This window comes from Oncorhynchus mykiss, chromosome 14 (genome assembly GCF_013265735.2).
Source record: "Oncorhynchus mykiss isolate Arlee chromosome 14, USDA_OmykA_1.1, whole genome shotgun sequence".
Classification (NCBI taxonomy): domain Eukaryota; kingdom Metazoa; phylum Chordata; class Actinopteri; order Salmoniformes; family Salmonidae; genus Oncorhynchus; species Oncorhynchus mykiss.
In genome coordinates this window covers 14,279,997-14,297,796 of record NC_048578.1, presented here as the reverse complement: position 1 = coordinate 14,297,796, position 17,800 = coordinate 14,279,997, and the positions used below count along the sequence as shown (strand labels likewise).

General features: G+C 41.0%; 1 protein-coding gene across 1 annotated transcript; it reads left to right on the top strand.

Annotated features, from left to right (window-relative positions):
* The first annotated feature begins 128 nt into the window (after nt 1–128).
* arl9 (ADP-ribosylation factor-like 9) lies at nt 129–5,977 on the top strand. The gene is made up of 4 exons (XM_021561319.2): nt 129–546; nt 3,640–3,808; nt 4,058–4,233; nt 4,557–5,977. The coding sequence occupies exons 1-4, from the start codon at nt 325–327 to the stop codon at nt 4,734–4,736; spliced, it is 747 nt and encodes a 248-aa protein (XP_021416994.2). The 5' UTR covers nt 129–324; the 3' UTR covers nt 4,737–5,977.
* The last annotated feature ends 11,823 nt before the right edge of the window (nt 5,978–17,800 follow it).

The window sequence follows — 17,800 nt, the reverse complement described above, 5'->3', positions numbered from 1 at the left end:
GTTTGTAATGTAGCAACTGGCTAAATTGTTGAATATTAGATTTTAAAAGAAATGTGTTATACTATATATATATATATCCATATATTCTAGATCCTGCTATCATGATCTTTTCTTGTCTTGTACTTCCTTCCTGTGTGCTCCTAAACGCCCGGATATCCCCTATCGCGTTGAGGTAGTTTGACTAATCCACTTGTTGTAACGATAACCAAAGACATTAGAACCAGGCTGTGACCGGGGATGCAAACGTCCAGATAATAACCATTATCACGATGTATAAAGACATGTGAAGCAGGTATTTCAAGATTTCGCAAAATTGTTTCTAACATGCCTGGTGTCAGAGAAGCTGCGGTCGTAGGTTTTACTCTCGCAGTAACCGGAGGAGTTGGGTATGTCATCTGGACTTTTGTGTCTTCGGGGGTAAAGGCAAAGAAGGCGAAGCCAAAGCCAGAGCAAGAACCAGAGAAAATAGAAAAGGACACTAGAAATGAAACTGCACAAAAAGTACCAGAACGCGCAAAACAAACACCAACAGTCGTAGTAACAGAGGTAGGCTACTTTTTGTTTATCTTGTGCTTGTAAAATATTTATTTTTGCTACCTCAGGGATTATGAGGCACGCCTACATGACGGATGTTTGTGGTTGCTAGTGGAAGTAACCTCACCGCAAATTGTCTCGATTTTGGTTAAGTCTAAATGGGATTCTTGGGACGTTCCAATTCTGACGTTACTTAGTTATAATGAATTCTTATCATTTTAGAAGATCCCTGTAACACCTAAAGATTTTGCAATTGTTTTAAGATGCCATTCCCTCAGGTGTTGCTTTATTATTCAGGAACGTTTCGAGACCTGACCCTCGGAAACGACCTTCCATTAACCCTGTTGACTCATCAGTATGAAATATTTGTATCTCTTTTGGTCCATTCAACAACAGAGCGATACGAACCTTGTTTTGGCAGGATATTGTATCCTGTACCTTTATGTTATGCCTTATTGGAACGGTTTTATTGATAATATCTGTTGGAAAAAAAGTTTGGATGTTGCCACACACTTACCTAAAGGAAGTTTCCTTTAAAATTATTCATAAATATTATCCTGCCAATCACTATATGAAGACGTTTAAGGAAAAACAAACTCAAATTGTGCCTTTTGTAATGACCACCCAGAAACGATGTGGCATCTTTTTTTGGCATTGTATTCATGTAAGGAAACTGTGGCAAGACATTAGGAGATTTATATTTGAACACATTTATGTAGATCTTACACTTTTGTGGAGAGATGTACTGCTTGGATTCTTTATCTATGATAGAAATAAGTTGAAACCATTTTATGTAATTCATTTCATTATTCTTTTGGGCAAATTTCATAGTCACAAATGTACATTTCCAAACAAAACACATTTTCTTACCTTACAAAAATAAATTGAACTATATTTTAAGACAATTAATTACTCTACTAACAAAAAATCTTATAATTCTAAGTGTATGTATGTCCCTTATGGTCCGTGTGTAATGGGATATTGTACCCCCTAGCCACGCCCCTAGCCACGCCCCTAGCCCAATTGTTCTTTGTGTATTATTCATATATACTTGTGTTCCCTCCATGTACTTCCTGTATTGATTTGTTGTTAATAAAAATAAAAAATAGGACTTAAGGTTAGGGTTTAAGGTAGCGACGTCCCAAATGTCCCAAAATTGCACTAACCCTAGATTTGAAAGAACTTTACCATTTCTATTGTGAAACTAGTGTCATATGTCTGTCGTAATGTTTATAAATATGTAATAAGTAAGCACTCCGATATAGATTCTTTTCTGTGACAGATTAGTCACTGGAGTGGCTGAAACGACTATTGTCGCTTGGTCAGCTTGACATTATAATAATGTTGCCAGACTGTATCATCATACAGTGGTAACCTGGCCCTATAGTCTATTCTCAGGCAGTGGGTCAGCTTGTGCTGACCACATGATGTGACAGTTCAGTCTCATTGACTTCTGTAGGCCTATGCTATAAAAGGCTGAAGTAAAGATAAAGCAAGAAACATTATTGTTTTTGGCCTAAATTATTCCACTATTCACAATCAAATCAAATTTAATTGGTCACATGCGCCAAATACAACAGGTGTAGACTACTTTACAGTGAAATGCTTATTTATGACATTCCCAACAGTGCAGAGTTAAAAAGTAAGACAAATATTTGCTGAAGGAAAAAGTAACACAATATAAACAATAACGAGGCTATATACAAAGTGTACCAGTACCGAGTTTTTTATTTATTTATTTATTTTACCTTTATTTAACCAGGTAGGCAAGTTGAGAACAAGTTCTCATTTACAATTGCGACCTGGCCAAGATAAAGCAAAGCAGTTCGACAGATACAACGACACAGAGTTACACATGGAGTAAAACAAACATACAGTCAATAATACAGTATAAACAAGTCTATATACAATGTGAGCAAATGAGGTGAGAAGGGAGGTAAAGGCAAAAAAGGCCATGGTGGCAAGGTAAATACAATATAGCAAGTAAAACACTGGAATGGTAGTTTTGCAATGGAAGAATGTGCAAAGTAGAAATAAAAATAATGGGGTGCAAAGGAGCAAAATAAATAAATAAATAAAATACAGTTGGGAAAGAGGTAGTTGTTTGGGCTAAATTATAGGTGGGCTATGTACAGGTGCAGTAATCTGTGAGCTGCTCTGACAGTTGGTGCTTAAAGCTAGTGAGGGAGATAAGTGTTTCCAGTTTCAGAGATTTTTGTAGTTCGTTCCAGTCATTGGCAGCAGAGAACTGGAAAGAGAGGCGGCCAAAGAAAGATTTGGTTTTGGGGCTGACTAGAGAGATATACCTGCTGGAGCGTGTGCTACAGGTGGGAGATGCTATGGTGACCAGCGAGCTGAGATAAGGGGGGACTTTACCTAGCAGGGTCTTGTAGATGACATGGAGTCAATGTGCAGGGGTACGAGGTAGTTGAGGTAATACAGTATGTGGATGTAGGTAGGGGTAAAAGTGACTAGGCAATCAGGATATATAATAAACAGGGTAGCAGCTGTGTGTGTTAGTGTCAGTGTAGTATGTGTGAGTGTGTGGGTAGACATTTGCAAGATTCTAGAATGTCCCAGTATCATGGTTTTAATTAACATTAACTCATTACTCTGGATCAGCACTTGCAGATAATACTGACATTTTTGCCTTTATATACTTTATCTTTGCTTATGGGATAGCAGCCATAGAGATGTATAGATGATTCTAGTGCCCAAAAGCATGTTTTAGAATGGACATCGCCATTGAGGAATGTTGCCGTTTTGAAGTAGTCAACTTCGTGGGACTTCCAATGGCTTAAGGAAGGAATAACTCAATTATACTTGTGAGCAAGTATGGTGGCAGTAAATCGCCAACCTTGGCTTTATACCTGTTCAAACAACACACTCCAGGTGGCAGTGTGCACCCTTTCAGTTTGTTTACCAACTTATAGAAGTAGTAGAATAAGAAGAAAATCGACTACTTCAAAATGGAGATGGTCTCAATGGCACTTCCCGTGCTCTCATGCTCTCATTGATGCCATAATGAGACAGATACAACATTGTGATCTCTATACATCTGGAGGGTTACATCTGATGTCTCTTTGTTATTACGTGTCCTCCTAGGTGAAGCCCACAGGAAAGCAAGTCCTGGTGCTCGGCCTTGAAGGGGCAGGGAAGACCAGCCTGCTGCACTGCTTTGCCACGGGGAGTCTGGAGCAGGATGTGACCCCAACACAGGGCTTTAACGCTGTGTCCATCAATAGGGAGGACCTGCAGATCGAGTTCCTAGAAAGTGAATGCAACCTGCACATAACAATGATGAGAGTACAGAAACTGTTAATTATCTGGATGACCATGATAAGAAGAAATGGGTCTCATTAGTGGAGACCTTAATTCAAGCTGTTAAATATGAAAAATGTCAAATGAGTTCATCACTCAATATGTATTCATAGTATTTTCTTGTTTCACAAATGTACAAAAATGACTTCTATGATACCTTATGGTGAAGAAATTAAATAAAAAAACATGGCATATTTTGCAGTTGGCGGCACAGAGAACCTGCAGCCCTATTGGAAGAGGTACATGTGCAAGGCTATGGTGCTGGTGTTTGTGGTGGACTCCTCAGACGCCGCCCAGTTCCCTTTGGCTAAGAAGCATCTCCACGAGCTACTCGAAACCGACCTTTACCTTCCCTTAGTGGTACTAGCCAACAAGCAGGTGAGACTGACATAAGACTCCCATCTCAAGTGTCTTTCCTTGATTCATCACGTCCTCTCTCCTGGCCTCCTTCTCAAAACGCATTGAAAACGCAAAGGGGAGTAACCCTAGAACTTCTCCTTCAATGCATTTTAAGAACGGGATAAGCAGAAAGGACATGAGGAATCGAGGGAAGACAATTGAGAAAGGGCAAAGGGTTGCATCTCAATAGTCTTGTGGGCATTTCCTTTCCTCATCGCCTCTTTTTTTTCCATCCCTATGAGATACTGCACCTGCTCCAGTGTCTTACCTCTGGTTTGTTCCGGTTATTCCTCCATCTCCAGGATAACCAAGGGGCCTGCAGTATCACAACGCTCCATGAAGCCCTGTCCCTGGAGGAAGTGGGGGACCAGCGCAAGCTCTTCCTCATTGGCACCCATGTCAGGAAGGGGGACACGGAGGTGAACTCTGCTGTGCAGGACGCACGGGACCTGATCATTCAAATGGTGCAGGATGGTAGATAGACTCACCATCTAGTCATCAGATACAGATGTAGGATCTTAATTTGATCACTATTTTGTTGCTGAGAATCTTCCTGCAGAGCAGGAAATGCACATTTGTAGTGGATTTTTCATTTTAAAAAGGCTTATAAAGTTGGTAATTTCCACTTGAAATGTTTGACTTGATTTGCCCTAATGAAAAAGATATCAACTTCCTATAAAAATGTATAATTATAATCCACATAATAATTAATATTTCCTGTTGCTGCAGGATTATTTTCCTGTTGTAGCAAACTGGCTCAAATTAAGATTCTACATCTGTATGAATGACCCGCTGGCTGAGAGGGGATATCTTACTTTAATTTTACCCCTGTTCTGGCTTGCCATCATTTGTTTTGATAGCACTAGTTACAAGCTCTATTGACAGACACCATGATAGTGAAAGGTCGCATTCACATCTGTAGAATGATGATGATTCCAGAGAAGCCAAAAGCTGACAACGTGCTTATGGTCAAACTCATTTACTGGCAATTACATTAATTCATTAATTGCATTAGCACAAAAGCACAGAGTTGATCATGTACTTGTTTTTCACATTCAGACACAATATTTCAAGGATGGTCTCAACATCCTTACCTATAGGGATTTAATTGATAATGCTTTGTGGTCATCAAAGATCTTCTCTTAGTGCTATCTACAACTGTAGAGCACAATGTAGGTTACATGTTTAGAGTCAGTGCTGCTAGGTAGTATGTTGAAGACTCTTTCAAGGTACATAGAATTACTTTTGTTATTTTGCATAATAAAAGTTAAGTATTGACTATATCGTCTTGAAGGGGAACTTGCTACATAGTTATATTTTCTTAAACCCAATTTGATTGTTATGTAACCAAAGCAATCCATCCACATATTTATTTGAAGCATTTTAAAAATGCCAAAGTACAATTTTTCATGTGTCTAGGCATGTTTATTTGGCTAACAATGTTTTGCCTTGGACTTAATTGAAGCTTTTACAGGAATAACTCTACATATAAGCACAAAAAGTGCTTCTTGTTTTCATGTTTAACACTGGTAAAACTACTGGTATAATCTTGAGAAATAAGCAGGTTTGAAGTGCACTACTGAACAATTCATTTGTATGCCATGACTACAACAGACCTCCAAACCATTTCTGTCATTTAAGCATCAAAAAACTCATTTTTTGCAACTATTTTTCTGTTTTGTCACACCTGGTGATGTAAATAAAAACCCTTGTTGTAAATGTCTGTGCGGCTCAAAGTTTTGTATATAGGCTTATGGTGACATATAACTTATTTTGGGAGTTAAAATACAGCTAACCATAAATACTTCAGTCATTCTTTGACCTCAGATATCACTTTGAATTTGACATTCTTTATCGGAAGTCTTGAGAGAGAAGATAGACTCACTACGGTTTCAACCCGCCACACTCAAGTACAGTTGAAGTCGGAAGTTTACATACACTTAGTTTGAAGTCATTAAAACTAGTTATTCAACAACTCCACTTTTTTTTTTTAACAAACTATAGTTTGGCAAGTCGGTTAGGACAATCTACTTTGTGCATTACACAAGTAATTCTTCCAACAATTGTTTACAGACAGATTATTTCACTTAGAATTCACTGTATCACAATTCCAGTGGGTCAGAAGTTTACATACACTAAGTTGACTGCCTTTTAAAAAGGTTGGAAAATTCCAGAAAATAATGTAATGGCTTTAGAAGCTTCTGATAGGCTAGGCGAGGTGTACCTGTGGATGTATTTCAAGGCCTACCTTCAAACTCAGTGCCTCTTTGCTTGACATCATGGGAAAATCAAAAGAAATCAGCCAAAAAATTGTAGTCCTCCACAAGTCTGATTAATCCTTGGGAGCAATTTCCAAACGCCTGAAGATACCATGTTCATCTATACAAACAATGGTACGCAAGTATAAACACCGTGGGACCACGCAGCCGTCATACCGCTCAGGAAGGAGACGCGTTCTGTCTCCTAGAGATGAACGTACTTTGGTGCAAAAGTGCAAATCAATCCCAAAACAACAGCAAAGGACCTTGTGAAGACACTGGAGGAAATGGGTACAAAAGTATCTATATCTACAGTAAAACGACTCCTATATCGACATAACCTGAAAGGCTGCTCAGCGAGGAAGAAGCCACTGCTCCAAAACCGACATAAAAACCGACATTTGCTAGGTCGCAAATTGTTCTTCCAAATGGACAATGACCCCATGCATACTTCCAAAGTTGTGGCAAACTGGCTTAAGGACAACAAAGTCAAGCTATTGGAGTGGCCATCACAAAGCCCTGACCTCAATCCTATAGAAAATTTGTGGGCAGAACCCGAAAAAGCATGTGCGAGCAAGGAGGCCTAAAAGCCTGACTCAGTTACACCAGCTCTGTCAGGAGGAATGTGCCAAAATTCACCCAACTTATTGTGGGAAGCTTGTGGAAGGCCACCCGAAACGTTTGACCCAAGTTAAACAATTTAAAGGCAATGCTACCAAATACTAATTGAGTGTATGTAAACTTCTCACCTACTGGGAATGTGATGAAAGAAAGAAAAGCTGAAAGAAATTACTCTCTACTATTATTCTGACATTTCATGTTCTTAAAATAAATTGGTGATCCTAACTGACCTAACACAGGGAATTTTTACTACGATTAAATGTCAGGAATTGTGAAAAACTGAGTTTAAATGTATTTGGCTAAGGTACAGTGCCTTGCGAAAGTATTCGGCCCCCTTGAACTTTGCGACCTTTTGCCACATTTCAGGCTTCAAACATAAAGATATAAAACTGTATTTTTTTGTGAAGAATCAACAACAAGTGGGACACAATCATGAAGTGGAACGACATTTATTGGATATTTCAAACTTTTTTAACAAATCAAAAACTGAAAAATTGGGCGTGCAAAATTATTCAGCCCCTTTACTTTCAGTGCAGCAAACTCTCTCCAGAAGTTCAGTGAGGATCTCTGAATGATCCAATGTTGACCTAAATGACTAATGATGATAAATACAATCCACCTGTGTGTGATCAAGTCTCCGTATAAATGCACCTGCACTGTGATAGTCTCAGAGGTCCGTTAAAAGCGCAGAGAGCATCATGAAGAACAAGGAACACACCAGGCAGGTCCGAGATACTGTTGTGAAGAAGTTTAAAGCCGGATTTGGATACAAAAAGATTTCCCAAGCTTTAAACATCCCAAGGAGCACTGTGCAAGCGATAATATTGAAATGGAAGGAGTATCAGACCACTGCAAATCTACCAAGACCTGGCCGTCCCTCTAAACTTTCAGCTCGTACAAGGAGAAGACTGATCAGAGATGCAGCCAAGAGGCCCATGATCACTCTGGATGAACTGCAGAGATCTACAGCTGAGGTGGGAGACTCTGTCCATAGGACAACAATCAGTCGTATATTGCACAAATCTGGCCTTTATGGAAGAGTGGCAAGAAGAAAGCCATTTCTTAAAGATATCCATAAAAAGTGTTGTTTAAAGTTTGCCACAAGCCACCTGGGAGACACACCAAACATGTGGAAGAAGGTGCTCTGGTCAGATGAAACCAAAATTGAACTTTTTGGCAACAATGCAAAACGTTATGTTTGGCGTAAAAGCAACACAGCTGAACACACCATCCCCACTGTCAAACATGGTGGTGGCAGCATCATGGTTTGGGCCTGCTTTTCTTCAGCAGGGACAGGGAAGATGGTTAAAATTGATGGGAAGATGGATGGAGCCAAATACAGGACCATTCTGGAAGAAAACCTGATGGAGTCTGCAAAAGACCTGGGACGGAGATTTGTCTTCCAACAAGACAATGATCCAAAACATAAAGCAAAATCTACAATGGAATGGTTCAAAAATAAACATATCCAGGTGTTAGAATGGCCAAGTCAAAGTCCAGACCTGAATCCAATCGAGAATCTGTGGAAAGAACTGAAAACTGCTGTTCACAAATGCTCTCCATCCAACCTCACTGAGCTCGAGCTGTTTTGCAAGGAGGAATGGGGAAAAAATTCAGTCTCTCGATGTGAAAACTGATAGAGACATACCCCAAGCGACTTACAGCTGTAATCGCAGCAAAAGGTGGCGCTACAAAGTATTAACTTAAGGGGGCTGAATAATTTTGCACGCCCAATTTTTCATTTTTTGATTTGTTAAAAAAGTTTGAAATATCCAATAAATGTCGTTCCACTTCATGATTGTGTCCCACTTGTTGTTGATTCTTCACAAAAAAATACAGTTTTATATCTTTATGTTTGAAGCCTGAAATGTGGCAAAAGTTGCAAAGTTCAAGGGGGCCGAATACTTTCGCAAGGCACTGTATATGTAAACTTCCAACTTCAACTGTACTTCGGTCCTGCCATGTGACTTCTAATGTCATATCAACAACACAGACCATTGTGACCCAGCAGGTGAACTCAACCTGGTGCATTATAAAGCCTTTCCATCAGGCAAACAAGGTATCTGGAAAAACAGCTACGTTTGACGGGGCATGTTGTTCATGCTGATCATTATGTTATCCAAAATGTTATGGAGAATTTCCCTTTCTTTTAATCATAAGGGCATAAACCCAATTTAATAGTATTCTCAGAACAAGTTTCTCTTTTGTAGGATTTTAAAACCAATCTCGCCCATCAGGGAATTCTTTATGAACTGAAAGCAAGGTACAATAACTACTACGTTGTTATTGATTTTCTTTGTATTGTGAGGATAAATTGGAACAGGTGATAACGAACTGAAACATTCTTGTAGGATCCTGGAACTGGTACAACACAAAGAGTCCAAAACACCTTGGTAAGTAGGCTACTTTTTGAGTATCAGTATTTGCAGATATTTTTATTCTCATGACATTAGATATAGACTTGTAAATTGTATTTTTATAAAACTATCAGTGGAAAAAAGTTCAACCAAATACTATTTTGTTACATCACCATTCATAGTGAACATGTTTGAGCCATTTTCCCTATTGAATTTCACACCTTGAAAGTCTATTTTCTCATTGATCTAATCCAATGCTTACTCGGGGCAACCAGGAGTCGAGCCCCTGTCTTACTCAGCGCTGGAAGCAGTTCCAGCAGAAATAAGCCAATACCTAGCTAAGCACAAAAGAGACTTCTCAGCATGGGAGAAACACCTAAGGGAATTGTATACTAATTACACCCAGGCTGAACATTATTGATGACTCCATCAAAAGTATGAGCCAACTGTTGTAAGAAGAAAAGCATTTAAGTGCTCCATACATTACCATATGATTGTGCAGTGTCACTACACAATTGTGAAAATGTCTGCTAAGTCTAAATATTGGTCTGTCCTAAAAGCTTGCATCAGATACAGGAGATTTGGCTCTGAGCTCCTATCAAGTGCAGGAAATACTCCTCCCAAATGAAAAGTGACATACACACATCCACACACACACACATTCATGCTACCACACATTACAACTGCTGCTACCAGACTCCTGTTAGAATTGCTAAATACTGCACAATTTAAACACTTGCCCCCCCCCCCAATCCCCCTTCCGCAAAACAAGTGTACATTCTGGACTATAAATTGTGCCTTCCCAGTATTATACTTATGCTAAAATGTTTATTCTATTCTACTGAGCAATTTACTTTATGTTCGTATTCTTATCATTGACTATTTCTTATTGTTGCTGCATTGTCCAGAAGGAACCTGCAAGTAATCATTTCGTTGGATGTTGTATACCATGTGTATCCAGTACATACGACTAAAAAAACATGAAACTTGAAAATGATGTTCAGGCTATTTGCCAATTTCCTGCATCCTCATTGGAGGTGACTGCTCCAGATACGGTACATCCATTCGAATTAAGGAGATATCTGTTGGTCAGGTTCAGAACCTGTATTAGATTACCTACTTACTTTTTTGTTTCTCAGCTATCAAGCTAAATCTGTAAGGAACATTAGACCAATAATCCAATCAAAGTTATTTTCAGGAAGCCCTGCCTTGTTAAATAACCCATTCATTGAATTGAGAAGGCAACAATTGCCAGTAAGTGAGATTGAATGGTCAGTGTGGCCACAGGCAAGCTGATATCATTGTTTCTGTGCTCATTGAAATCATGTCTTAATGTGCTGCAGAAAAAAACTATTCTCAAGTGTTCCAAGTGGTTGTAGTTGCACCACATTACGTTGCCTCTCTACCCAGACTCCTTGCTGCTCCGGACAAACGCTACACTACGCCCATGGACGTTAGTTTCATCTCTGCAATGAGTCTGGATCTGAGTACCTCCCCGATCCTTCACAAAATGCAAACACATTTGTGGCCATCTGATTGGTCCAGAAACCAATAGGTTTGGCTATAGCCAGAACACACGTGAGTTAATTGTGATTGGTCCAATCGCTGAGGACTTTGTTTCGTACAACGCCCCTCGTGCCCCTCGTCACCACATATGACTTCAATGATGGCAGTCTCAGACTAAAGTATGTAGCCAGAACGAATTTAGTGTGAGTCGTCAGACTAACACATAAACCTACTAGATAATTGGAGACAAATATTTGATAATCTTCAAATGTGCAGTTTATGACTAAACTATTAAGTCTACATGAGATTACAGAAAAAGTGAATTTAGTTCCCTGGGTGCTGCCTGTAGGCAAGAGAGGTGGGCATGTCACCTTCACAATGTGTCATAATCCATATCTCGATAAACAATAAAACTCTTTACTGACATGTTGATCAGGGTCAACAGAGTCAGATCTGTCTATTCACCCCTCTAAAACACTTGCATCATTAGTGATGCATTTAACCCTTCCATTTGTCCATTGAAAGAGGAGGTTATGTATTATCACTCTGGCATGATGAGACATCCTTTAGCCCAAAGACATGGACAGTAAGTGCTCATATTTTCCTGCAGGAAAGAGGGGGTGATGAGCTCCTCCAAGAAGACACTACGTCCTTCCTCCAAGACCGCCCAGTATGAGCGCATTGTCCGCCTGGCAACACCAAAGACCAGGTCCCGAAGCTTCCAGGAAATGGAGTAAAGTGGAAAATGTGATCAAAACATGCCCAGTCCATGTTGTTAAATACTAGAGTATACGCAAGCATGCCACTTGGCCCAGATCTAAAATTAGCCTCCTTCTTGGACTAGGAAGCCAATATTTTGACATGTTATTTCAGTAGCGAGCTGTGGCTCTGGGAGTGAGAAAACGATGGTGAGACAATAGGGGTTATTGTCCAAAGCTCTGGCCCCTGGGACATTCACAGACAGCCACATAAGTATTTTTATAATTCTTGAAGAGCAACAGCACATATTTGGGCTCAAGCCTCCTAGAAAAGATTCTCAAGCCTGCACACCAGACCAAATATGAAAAACAATATGCCTGTTTGTTTTCATAATTCTGTGTCACACTCTCCAATGGGCATGGCCGTAAAAGAGGAGATGTTTGAGGTCAGGATGGAGGGCAATGTTGAGGTGTTTTGTTGTTCCTGATGCTTCATAATGTTTAACGGTGATCCTGCATGTAGAAATAGGAATATTAGAATCTCTGTGGTTCCACAGGCCTCCTCACACTTTGTGGTATGAGTACATCTGCCTTATCTGGCACATAGACCCCAGAGTGAACACTGCTGAGACCACTCCACATCTACTACAGCTAGCTAATCTCAAAGGGAACAACCTCAACTTCAAAAGCAACAGAGGTACAGTAAGTGCCTAGAATGAAAGGTACACTCTTAGAAAACAAGGTGCTATCTAGAACCTAAAAGGGTTCTTCGGCTGTACCCTTTTCTTGTTGAAGAAAGTGGAGACATACATTTCCTGTGCTGCCAAAACTGGCCAGACCACTTCTAGGCTGGACCAGCTCTTGCTAACCAAGTTGAGGGACAGTCAAATGTCCAGAAGACTCCATTTGGCCAGTGAGCACATCACCTTTACTGACACCCACACAACATGCTGGGAAACAGTTCAGCTCCTAGACCTAGAACGATGCTTCCCAGAAATGTGTAACATTGCCTCAATATTGTTCATCTTCTCGATCATTTGGGAAAAGATGCTACGTAAAAAAACTGGTTGCTTTCATAGAAGTTTTCTAGATCCTTGGAAAGGACTCTCTGAAACATGCGTTCTCAACAGGTGTCAAGGGGAGGCCGGCAGGCTACAGCGACCTCACGCCTTCAACCTCCATCAGCTCCTAAGGGACTTAATAAGGACTACATTCTTCTGAGAGACCTGCCATTTTATGTGCTTGATTCTCCGTCAAGGTCCATGTTGGTGCACAACGGACAAAGGAAAATGGCACCTGCGAAAAGCAAAATAAATGGGTACAGACTCAAGTGGTCTCTGCTTTTTAAAATATGTTTGGCGCCAGGGCTGAGATGGTAAAACTGGCCCCTCTTTGTCCCCCACTGGTTTTGCAATCATGTGCAATGAGACGTGTGCTTGGAGCTCTTTCGAACAAAATCGAAGCATTACATTTCATTGTCTTTAGCAAATGGCCAAACCAAACTGTCTCCTTTCTGTCCATTGGGGTTGTTTTCTTTACTTTGCTAGTTCCAAGATCAAGTAGCCCCCGTTCCAAAAGAATGTGTTATCGTCTTTTGAAATGAGAGCAAAGGTATGATAAAAGGATCCACATGTGTTTCTACATTTCAATCATTTTGGGTTCTCTGTTTATATCATAACCACATGTTGTAAAGATTCCTCATGTGTTTTCCTTGAGAAAGTGAAATCACATACATTGATTCAAAAATAACATTTTCGCCCCAGGAGCTTCAAATTCCTTCTAAAGAGTCAGCGTCGCAGCCAACCCTCGCTGTATGACCACTGTATCCTTTACAAAGGGCGCCGTGAGCTCACTTTGAAATCCACCGTAATCCTGGTTCAACTACAGGCGCATATGAGCATTATGTAAAGGTGGACACAATGGCTTTCAAAAGGGTCATGTGGATTTAGAACGGTGCGGGAGGGTTGGTGTAGCCGCCATGGGTGTAGAGTCCCAGTGGAGAGGCGTACGGATCTCAGAGGCTAGACTTCAAAGCAGATCCAAGCGTCCAACTGGGACCTAATCTGGGATAAGCCACCAATGATCGTGACCTGGGACTGTAGGGTAAAGAGGGTTAGTGGAAGGTGGAGGAGGCAAAGGAGAAAGGAGGGGTGTGTAATCTCTCTGTCGGTGGCTCCCGCTAGTTGACTCAGTTCCTATGGTGCACCTGTGCCTAGAGAGGAGCTCTGAACTTTGCTGCTGGTTATCTGTCTGTTCGTGGCAGCCGGCTCTGACACTGATAGGCTGTGAGTGGGGAGGCTGTCTCAGTCTGGATCCCGCCGGCTAGATGGGATGCTTACGCTTGCAGAGTATTAGTGCGACTGATCTGGTTTTGGCAGACAACTGCAACACTATTTTAAGCTACGCATTAGGCAACACGTTTATAAAGGGTTTATAAACAGTGCATGGGTAGTTTATAGGCATTTCATTACTGATTTAGTCATTGGTAATGAACAGTTGTGTGTGTAAATATATCACATTATAAACACGTGAATGAAGATCACTAATGAGTGAAACTAGCTACTTTAACAACTTGCCAATTAACCCTTTATGAAGTTCAGTCTGCACAAATATTTTTCCTAACAACTCATTGCCTCAATTGCTAAGTATGAAAACAAATTCCATGCTCCAATCTGTGTCTTATCGGCCTTGTTAGATGTTGTCATATCATCCTTGACTATTCAAAGCTGCATGCAAAAACCCTCTGATCAAAGAAATGTAGCTAGCATATGTAGCTAGCATGCTCTCAACATAATGTCTGTGACAAGGGCAGTATTCATGTTGCACTGCGAGTTGTTAACCTTTTTTATAGTGTGTTGGCAAAATATGTGCTGCATCCTCAACACATATTTCCTCTTAATCTAGCAATAAGAACAAACCAAGACGTCCTCAATTGCATCTTTTGTTGAATTTCAAGTCAAGTGAATATCAACAACAAAAGTCCTTATGAGAACTATCTTCGCTCATACATTGATGCACATGTGAACCGTATTCGTCTAGCAGCTTCTCGAGTCCTGGAAAGTGCAGTTTGGAAAGTTCTGGAGTCAGTTCCTGGGACCAGCTGGACCAGTGAATCTTCCCGGCTCTGACGCTCACCAGTCCTGGGGTGACAGATTCCACACAGGCCTGCTAAGTCTCCTTAGCAACAGACAATACCAGGGCCCATTCAACTTCCACACACACCTCATGGACCTCTTATAGCATGCTAACAATCACTCCAGCAAGCCTTTCATTCCATTGAATTTCGGAAATAATGTCAAAAGCAATATAGCATTATCTTTCTGATACCGGTACATATCAATACAGGAGCGGTGAGGTATCATTTTTTTCAATTGTCCATTTCTTTATGGTTTTGCTAATGTTTTTTTCAGCTGCAACACAAATCATATGATTTAATAGTGACGTGCAAGAAGGGATGCTTTCAGCTGGAGCTTCCTGATGGGCAGACCACAGGCTGTGAGGAATGCAACAACACCTCCTCCACACTGACTCTTAACACAGGGGCCCCCCAGGGGTGTGTAGTCAGCCCTATGCTGTACTCCCACAACTGCGTGGCTTTGCATGACACCAATTCCATCATGTTTGCTGGTGTGGTTCAACAATAACAAGTCATACTATAGGGAGGAGGTAAAGTGAACTGGCATTGTGAACCCGGGTCTCCTACGGCAGCAACCAACTTCTTAGACCATGAGACCAAGAGGAAATTCCCTCTTGGGCCGAGGGCAGAAACAGGCGTGGCTACCTCATCACATGACTATGACCAACTTATGTTCCGATACACCAGGACATCAACCTCTCCCTTAACGTCAGCAAAACAAAGGAGTTGATTGTTGACTTCAGTAAGCAAAGGAAGGAACATGCCCCAATCCACATCAACGAGACTGCAGTAGCGAGTGTCAGCAGTTTTAAGTTCCTTGGCAGCCACATCACGAGGACTTGACATGGACCAAAAACATCACCACTCTTGTCAAGAGGGCGCAACAGCATCTATATTTCCTAAGGCGACTGAATAAATTAGGCATGCAATGCCGGGTCCTCTCCAAATACTACCACAGCCTGGTACGGGAATTACCCCATCCACGACTCCCCAGGGCCTTCCAGGACATCTACTCGAAACGGTGCCTGAGGAATACCCGCAGCATCATCAAGGAGACCACACACCCCATCTACGAGCTGTTCACTCCCTTATCGTTGGGCAGACGGTATCGGAGCATGAGGTCTGATACCAACAGGCTCAGAAACGGTTTCTATCTACAAGCCATCAGACTGCTGAACACTTGAACTGGACTGAGACCTGCTCTGATTCTCCACACCTTATCACACATGCACTCACTCACGCACACACACACCCACATATACACTGAACAACAATATAAATGCAACATGTAAAGTGTTGGTCCCATGTTTCATGAGCTGAAATAAAAAATCCCAGAAATGTTCTATACACACAAAAAGCTTATTTATCTTAAATGTTGTGCAGAAATGTGTTTACATCCCTGTTAGTGAGCATTTATCATTTGCCAAGATAATCCATCCACCTGATAGGTGTGGCATATCAAGAAACTGATTAAACAGCATGGTAATTACACAGGTGCACCTTGTGCTGGGGACAATAAAATGCCACTCTAAAATGTGCAGTTTTGTCACACAACACAATGCCACAGATGTCTCAAGTTTTGAGGGAGCGTGCAATTGGTATGCTGACTGCAGGAATGTCCACCAGAGCTGTTGCCAGAGAATTGAATGTTAATTTCTCTACCATAAGCCGCCTCCAATGTTGTTTTAGAGAATTTGGCAGTACCCCCAACCGGCCTCACAACTGCAGACCAAGTGTATGGAGTGATGTGGGCGAGCAGGTTGCTGATCTCAACGTTGTGAACAGAGTGCCACATGGTGGGTTTATGGTATGGGCAGGCATAAGCTATTGACAACGAACACAATTGCATTTTATTGACGGCAATTTGAATGCATAGATATACTGTGACGAGATCCTGAGGCTCATTGTCATGCCATTCATCTGCCGCCATCACCTCATGTTTCAGCATGATAATGCACTGGCCCCATGTCACAAGGATCTGTACACAATTCCTGGAAAATGTACCAGTTCTTCCATGGCCTGCATACTCACCAGAAACGTCACCCATTGAGTATGTTTGGGATGCTCTGGATCGACATGTACAACGTGTAAGCGTGTTCCAGTTCCCGCCAATATCCATCAACTTCACACAGCCATTGAGGAGGAGTGGGACAACATTCCACAGACCACAATCAACAGCCTGATCAACTCTATGCGAAGGAGATGTATAGCGAGCGCTGCATGAGGCAAGTGGTGGTCACACCAGATACTGACTGGTTTTCTGATCCACGCCCCTATTCTTTTTTAAAGGTATCTGTGACCAACAGTTGCATATCTGTATTCCAAGTCATGTGAAATCCAGAGATTAGAGTCTAATTAATTTATTTAAATTGACTGATTTCCTTATAAAGGGGGATACCTAGTCAGTTGTACAACTGAATGCATTCAACTGAAATGTGTCTTCCGCATTTAACCCAACCCCTCTGAATCAGAGAGGTGCGGGGGGCTGCCATAATCGACATCCATGTCTTATATGAACTGTAACTCAATAGAATCATTGAAATTGTTGCATGTGTTTATATTTTTGGTCAGTATACATTCATACATTACAACTGCTGCTACCAGATTCTAATTATGATTCCTAAATACTGCACAATTTAAACAATTGCCCCCCAATCCCCCCTTCCACAAAACATGTGTAAATATTGGACTATAAATGGTGCTTCCTGTATTATACTTATACTGTATTATACTTACTCTACTGAGCAATTTACTTTGTGTTCGTATTTTTATATTTTATGATTTCTTATTGTTGTTGCATTGTCGAGAAGGAACCTACAAGTAAACATTTAGTTGGACGGTGTATACTATGTGTAACCCGTACATTCAACTAATAAATCTTGATGATGTTCTGCATTTGGTGTGTTCAACTCTAAATAAACACTCTTGTTTTTCCTCTGTGGGTGGGACTCTTTTTTTCACAGTCAGCTG